This window comes from Scardinius erythrophthalmus (assembly GCF_964197995.2).
Source record: "Scardinius erythrophthalmus genome assembly, chromosome: 4".
Classification (NCBI taxonomy): domain Eukaryota; kingdom Metazoa; phylum Chordata; class Actinopteri; order Cypriniformes; family Leuciscidae; genus Scardinius; species Scardinius erythrophthalmus.
This window is the reverse complement of record NC_138224.1, coordinates 12776025-12784547: the sequence shown is the minus strand read 5'-3', so window position 1 is coordinate 12784547 and position 8523 is coordinate 12776025. Positions and strand designations below refer to the sequence as shown.

Below are 8523 nucleotides of genomic sequence, written 5' to 3'. Positions count from 1 at the left end.
ATGATGAACACATGCAAAAACAAGAGAGAACATATTAAAATAAAACCTGTAAGTGATGTAGTTTGCCTGTTTTGCCAAATAATTTTGTCAGATGAAGAGACTACGTTTAGAGTTTTGTTCTTCCCTCATTTAAAAAACCCCAAAACAAAACAATTTTATATATATATATGTGTGTGTGTATATATATATATATATATATATATATATATATATATATATATATATATATATATATATATATATATATATAGGCTATATGTATGTGTATATATATATATATATATGTGTATATATATATATATATATGTGTATATATATATATATATATATATATATATATATATATATATATATATATAAATGTATGTGTATTGTGTATATGTGTATATGTGTATTGTGAATATATATGTGTATATGTGTATTGTGAATATATATATGTGTGTATATATATATATATATATGTGTGTGTGTGTGTGTGTGTGTGTGTGTGTGTGTGTGTGTGTGTGTGTGTGTGTGTGTGTGTGTGTGTGTATAATATATATGTGTAGTGTAGGGTCATTAGAAACAAATGTCCCATTTGGACATCACTTTTGGCCACTAGGCTACTGTACATTCCATTGGGTGAACGAGGCCCACTAGGGGGACTCAGTAGGCTATACGTCGTAAATAAATAATAAAATAAACATTACAATGCTAAATTATAAAGGCCTACGCAACATTTCATCCTTTGGCGAGAAATCAGAAACTTTATATAAACTGTTACCACCTCTCACTCAAAAATGTTCAGCTTTATTCAACTTAATATGCAACATTTAAAACAGTAAGTTATGTTGTAATAATATATCGCTCAGAAATATACATAGTCTACGAGTTCTGTCAATCGATTAAAAAACAAACAAACAATTAATCAATTTATTTTGCGAGTAATCCCACCTAACAGTAAAACTTGTAATATATTTTTTATATTGTAATACATTATATCACATTGAATCTCCAAATTAATGTAGAAACAACATAAATAGCCGATAGATATTTATTTACGCCATCTTTTTATTAGGCGTATACTATGACAAACACTTTGACACTGTTGTATTTATTTATTTTTGTATTTATTTATATATTTATCTAGCCTATCTAGCGTAGAATGTATCAAAACACTACATGAGCAATTACAAATATTTTTCTTTGATAATCTGATGTATAATACAATAATAAAAAATATATTGATATATGAAAAATATATATTTATTTATATTTGCTGGTGAATCATAACATTTTAAAGATAATGCGTACATCACTGCACGCGCTCTCTCTCCCAGACAAATACTTGTGGTCAAACATTTTGAAAGGACTGGATTGGCTGAGTGTGATCAGCTGAAGCGGCGCGTCAGTGCGCGAGCAGTGCGAGTGCGCTCATGAAAGCAGATACAACTCGCAGACACGGCAGCAAACGCTCTTCAAACCAAACTAGATAGTCATAGACGGCTTTCCGAAGCTTACTGCACGAAAACATAGCGATAAGTACTTATTACAACCTCACTTTGGTTCAGTTCATTTGCCTGAGGACGCTGGATATGGAGCTGGTTGGGTCTCTATAACAAAGCGGATCAGCTCGAGCCGAGATGAGCGCGACTATGAGCGGCTCTGGGTCAGCGCCCTGTCGCTTCGCACATTACTTCATCATATGCGGAATAGACAACGAAACTGGTCTAGAGCCCGATGCTTTGGCAGGTAAGATTGAGTTATTGTGTTTTATACATATAGCGTGATGGTAAACACACCAGAGTCAGCGGGTATAATGAACACGAGCTGACGTGCACTGATTTCTTATGAGCCCTCACATTATAGCCTCCTGATATTAAGACTTTAGGAATGTATATATTTAATGTATTAATAAGCTTGGCTGGGAATAGCAGATTAAAAACGGGACCCTAAGAAATTAAACTGAGAAATGCTACAAAAAATAATAATATAGGTATCAGTGAATTGTTTTAATCTGTTCAGCTTGCTCCATGGTTTTCACCTATATTTGGGTTCAATTTTCTCATAAAATTAGTTTAATTGCACACCACTCAAGTCACCATATACCAAGATAAAAATGTCTGCCACATTTTTCTTATAAAAACGATCAAACTGTAGCATTAATTCCAATTTATTGAGACTACAAGATGGTTTCATATTGAATTTAACTCATTCAGTCAGACATGATTAATGGAGTCTTGAGAAAATAATCATGTTTTTGCACATCACACATTTATTAGCCTAAATGTAGTAGCCATTTTGTTTTCCTGATATTGTTGGTGACTATAAGTAAAAATACCTAAAATCTCAAACATTGTCTTTACGGTTCGTGTGATGGACTTACAAATATGAATTTAGCATAGCCTGTGACTAAAGCCTATGATCTATATCATTATTGACATGTAGATGAAAATGATGGATCTTAGATAAATCAATGTAATATCCAATTACCTAAATTAAGCGAAATCAATTACAATGTTCTCAATCACCAAATATTCTCTGAAACCAGCTGCGTAAGTGGAGTGTTGGAGGAAGGATCAGATCTATTTAATGTTTAATTGAGCCTTAAAGCATCCAATAAAAACAATCGTCATCCTCATGTATTGATTCTCTGAATATTTTTTTGACATGATGTCTCATGGCCTGATAACTGATTATATGTGTTGTTTTTGGCTTATTTGTTGGATACTGAAGATATCACAAAGTATTGCAGTCTGTCCAGTGTACAAATGAACTTGCATTGAGCAACCAATGCTGGCCAGCTCACGTGGCTTTCACTACTGATCATTTTGATTTCACTCACTCATACAGTGAATGGTATCAAAAAGAGACGAGTCTCAAATGACTTGATCTGTGTGGCTTGTATCTGATATTATATGCTTTTGGCACTATGAGGTTTGTTTGTCTGTGTACTAATTGTCTCTAATATGCACATTTCTTGTAAGTTCATTTAAAAGCACAAAAGCTATTGCTAAGAGCACAAGTGTAATTGTCAGAGCAAACCGGGCTTCTAAAAGCAACAATTTGTAATCCCAGAAGCCAGCCTGTCTACTCTAACCCTGTTTTTCTCCAATCTTTGTCTGGCCTTGTTTTAACAGATGTGATGATGACTGCTCTACCTTTTTAAGGCCTGGCGCAGTTTAACAGACTGCTGGTGAACTGTGTGAAGAGCTAAGCTGTGCGTGATGCTCTCGTGGATTAGATGTGTTTTCTTTTAACCGAGAGCGGACAGAGCAGGCCGTGTGGGAGCACAGCAAACTGATGAACCTGCTTAGAGCTTCTATTTTAGCTCTATACTTGGACAAATCTATAAATTAAGTCTGCGCAGTTGTCCTGGGAAATGCAAGTTGATGCAACTCTATCCACAGAAAACAACTAATTATAATAAATTCAATTTGTTAAAGTCAGCTTTCAAAAAGAAAAATTTGGAATTTAGAAATAAAAATTGGAGCTGATAGAATAAACCGATAAATATTTTCATGTTATAGTTGATAATTTATTAATGGTCTTCATTCAATTTCTATGCTATTTTGTGTAAATAAAAAATTCCATATATATATTTTTTTTAAATGCTACAATTAATTATTGTATGAAGTAAATATTCCGAAATGTAATGCTTTAAATGACGGCATAGTCATATGTGCAATTAAAGACCCCAAATCAACCATTACCAATAATACAAATAAATAAAAAATCACATAGACATTGATGGTGCAACTTAGTTGAGTATACTATTGACATTTTGAATTAGCCTTTATTTTTATATTTTAAATTTTCATTTTCATTTTAGTAATTTTGTTAAGTGCTTTAGTCTCTTTTGTTACTTAAAAAAAAAATTTTATTTCAGTTTTGGTTTGAGTAAATTTAGTATACACTGAAAAGAATGATTCGTTGAATTTAATCAAATTTTTTATGGTAAGTGGTTGCACACAATCGATTTAAGCTACATTTAAACAAATGCATTAAGTTGAACTAAAATTTAATAAGTTCAACTTAATAAATTTGTTTAAATGTAGCTAAAATCAATTGTGTGCAACCACTTACCATAAAAAATTTGATTAAATTCAACGAATAATTTTTTTTTTTCAGTGTACTTAAACAAATTGTCTTGGCAACTAACTGTTTTAGTTTTTCATCTAATAATATTTTATTATATTTCAACTGACAAATTTAAATCATTTTATAATTTTAATTTTAGTTAACAATAACAACACTGAATGGAGACCTTTCTAGAGACTGGCAATGCCTTGGACATCAACCTCAGCCCCTTATCATAGCAGCACCACAATCTAAAAATCTGGTTTGTAATGTTTGTCTGCCTGTCCACTGTGAGATTGGTCTGGTTCCCCAGATAAAGTTCATCATGATCAAACAGTTTGAACTTGATTAATTTTGTCCAGTGTCATGAGGGCTTGGATTTATCAGCTCCCCGGGTTCCTCAGATAAGCCTCACAATGTGAATGGCACTGTGAGATGCTTCATTTGAGAGATCTATGTACAGCATAACCTTTGTTGAAGATTATCCTACTGTTCTTGTTTGATCAATATCGAGTGTTTTGAAAAGCCCCCCTTGCCCCACCCTATTGCACCTGTATTCTCTGGTGGCCTAGTTTCTGAAGGTTAGCTTTGGTTGCACCTCCTGTGAGAAGATGAGAACGCTCATTTGTAATTTAAACCACTTGAAGATGGAAAGAGTGAGAGATGGTTTTCCTGATATATTTTTGGCCCTGCTTCCTCAGTTCTATTGTTCCTAATGCACATTTCCTGCTGGGTACCTCAGCGTGTTTCTGCATGACTTAATGTGCGGCCGTCCAATCCCAGAGGGGCCCTGCACTCATATGACCCACCCCCCACCCCCCTTCCCAGGGCTTTTCAGTGTAATCAACACTGCTGGTCGCCCTTTCACTGGTGTGTCCCTGTACAATCTGTTTCTTGTAATGGAGGATTTTTATTTAACTGTCTTTTACTGTGTCACGGTTAATTGAAGTAATCATTCATTACATAAACACACTGTGGCCCCTCGATTAATGTCATTTTGAGTTGTTGTGCCTCCTTTCATTGATGGGCGCTGGCAGAGGCTTGTTGATTGGACTGTTGTCCTCGGCTCTGATTTTTCGAGCTTGTTACCCTCTGCAAGGCCAAAGTATAATAGACCGTTTCCACATTGTAAAATGAAATAAAGCTAATTGTAACTTTTTTTATCTTGCAAAGTGTTTTTTCTTTATATCTCACTTTTGTGACTTTCTCACAGTGCAGCTTTCTAGGCTATTTCATAATTGCAACTTTATATCTCACAATGTAATAAATTTATATAACGCAAGGCATTTTTATTTCTTGCAATTACAAGATAAAATTTAAAACACAATTACGACTATATATTGCACTGCAACTTTGTTTCTTGTAACTGCAACTTTGTTTTTATCTTGCAAGGCAATTTTATTTCTTATAATTGTGACCTATTATCATGTAATTTATTTCAACTATGTATCACAATGCAACTTTGTCTTGTAGCCACAACTTTTTATCTTGCAAGGTAATTTTGTTTCTTGTAATTGCGACTTTTCTTGTAATTGTAACTATATATCGCAATGGAACTTAGTTTCTTGTAATTGCAACTTTTTATCTTGGAAGGTAATTTTGACACTAGTAATTGTGACTATCAAGTAATTGCAATATATATCACAGTGCGACTTTATTTTTAATAGTTTTCGGCTTTATCTTGCAATGTGACGGTTTCTCATAATTGCAACCTTTTATCTCACGATGCTAGCCTGGCAAGCCAGACCTACATCAAGATGTTAGGTCTGGCAACTCACCATAGACACGGCTCAATCCGAGGGGCGGGATAAACGGCTGTCTTTCAAATTCTCTCTGCACGCAATAGGACAGCGCTTCAACCAACCAGAGCGTTTTCCCAACAGCGGAGCTAACGTTAGTTGATAGATTCAACTTTTGAATCTGGCCGGCAAAACTATGAACACATGTTCCTTTTTTAAGAATGACTTAAGTGCCGTTCTTTGCTCTTTTCTCAAAGAAAAACTTAACTCCAAGTCCTCCAGAGTCGCAGCCAAAGCCGATTCGAAAGACTGTTCTCCAGCAGCAGCAACTCTTCTTTGTTTTCAAGTAGCAGGGAACCGTCGCAACTCTGTCATCATTATGTTAAGCCCGCCCCACCTACTCTATACACGACGTGATTGGCCTGACCCAATTTAGGTTTTTCCAGCTCGAAAGTCAATGGAGAGTTGCTAGACTACCCTGGCTGCAAAATACATTTTGCTGCCGCTAGGGTGCGTCTAGATTTCTAGGCTATCACGATGCAGTTTCTAATCTCACAATGTCTTATCGTAAACTTTCTCTAAATTACTTCCATAACAAAGTGATTTTGGGGAAAACAAGCTGCACTACTGGCCATATTTCATGTTTTTTCTCTGTTTGTTAATTCTTCAGACTCATTCTCTTTAGTCCCCTCTTTCAACTATGTGTTAGCAGTTTCTTAGAGGGCCTGTCAAACACTCATATTCTAGGCCTAAGGGTATAGTAAATGTCCTCTGAGTAGGATAAAAATAAAGACTATAAATAGGCCTCTTGTGTTCGACTCTACGAGAAGAGGATTGCTACATGTCAGAAAGAAATTACTTTCCAAGCAGTCCCCACAGTAATAGAGAATGAAAACATGAAACGCAAAATTTGAATCATAGTCATGCACATGCACACATTGTTATGCTCTGGTGGTCTGAGCTTTCTGTACGATTTCAGTTCCCTACAAAACGTGCCGCACCCACAAGCCTTAATCTCATCTCGTGTCTTACTGATGTGCCTGCCATGTATCAGTAAAATGGGTTTTCCTGCTTTGGCAGAGGAAGAGATTTCAATCTTTGATGTTCTAGTCTGTCTCTATCGTTCACACCTCTACCTAAAGAGGGGATTAGTCTCTTGAATTACCTTCATTTACTGAGGATTTGACACCTTGAACGGTCATTAACTGTGAATCGACCATGTCTGGTCCCCTTCAGGTACCTGTTGATTTAGAGTGGTGCTGTTTGATTCACTGTATCATCTCCGTTTAACTTTTATAGTGGTCCCAAGCAGCTTGTAACAAGTACTTGGGCAAACAAGGGCTGTATTTTATTCAGCCAGCAGTGTGTCTGCCATTAGTGGTTTGTTGTCTAGGCAGTGATGTGAGTCATACAAAAACTAAATGCATGTATTCAGAGAAAAGCCAAATTCTTACTTGTACTTCTGACGTCCCCCTTGATGCTCTGCAGGTCAATTTGATTCGGTGTCGTGTCTTGTAAAGAATCTCGAAAGAGGAAAAAAGTACACATACGAATGAACAGGTACAGGATCAAAACTAAAGTTACATAAAAATAAATGAGGAAAATCTGCACACTGTTCGCAACGTTTCGATAAAAAAAAAAAAACATCTTCGTCCTGAGGACTTTTTTGCGTAAACAAATAAAACACTAAAAAATTCACCAATATTAAAATTCTGGCAAATTAGAATAGTCGATAGTTATGTGCATGTTGAACTTAATATCCATTAAATGCTGATATTAAAATTTGTCTAAATAAAGATCAAACATCTAAAATCAGGTACTACAAATGAACATGCATCAAAACATTATAATGTAGCCTACTGGATGAAAAAACGGATATGCATTGTGAGATTTTGCTAAATATCACAAATAAATTTAATTATTTATTTTGTTATTGTTGTTGTGAAGATTCTGTAGATCATAGCAAAGCTGTAAAAATTGTCTATAAAAATTAAATATTCAATATTATTGACCAATAGGCTGATAACTGATTGCTACATTGTGCATCTCTATTCTAAAAGGTGCTGGTCTTCATTTTTACAGCTCTCTTTTTGTTGTCCATCACATGAACATTGACTCTGGTGAAACACTGGGCTGTGTTCACTTTATAGTGAGACTTCAAACATACCTGCTGAAGCAGCTTCTAATACTTCAGGCCAGACAAGACTAACAAATATTGGGCATCAAATGGCGCATTGTTATATTGTGGCTGCATGACGTGTCTCCGCTCATTGTTTCTTAATGACACTGGCCAGCTCGTATTGTGACTAGAGGCAGGGACACAAGGCAGTAGTGAACGGCCATAAAGAGAACTGGTTCCTGGACCATCTGTCTGTGAGCACCAGCGTGGACATGGGGACAATGGCTATGCTAATGTCGTAACACCTCCCCGGCTTCCCATTGACTTTTCCCTCCAATCGGCCTGAATTGGGGGGAAAACGGGTCAAACGCCAATGCTGTGTAGCTGAGCCATTCCTCTTCAGTTCCTGTTTCCCTGCTTTGTTTAACTTAACATTTCATCATTTTCACTTTTTCAGTGTCTAATGTTTTATCTACAACTTTTAATCATGCATTCTTTTGAAAACTGAAACAAAGGTACAGCAGTTCAAAGTCGTGTTTTTACTCTCCCCAGTACTTTCTAGACTGTTTATGAAGATCAGAGATGGTTGGAGGGGATCTGTAAGCC

General features: G+C 35.6%; 1 protein-coding gene across 3 annotated transcripts in view; it reads left to right on the top strand.

The window, feature by feature from the left end:
• The first annotated feature begins 1400 nt into the window (after positions 1–1400).
• Positions 1401–8523, top strand: part of dennd5b (DENN/MADD domain containing 5B) — a 37712-nt gene continuing 30589 nt past the window's right edge. For 2 of the 3 annotated variants that reach the window (XM_081363942.1, XM_081363941.1), the window contains exon 1: positions 1401–1731. In XM_081363942.1, the coding sequence (XP_081220068.1) occupies positions 1623–1731 (109 nt within the window). In that variant the 5' untranslated portion in view covers positions 1401–1622. The remainder of the gene's footprint in view (positions 1732–8523) is intronic. The other variant, XM_081363943.1, reaches the window with a different exon arrangement.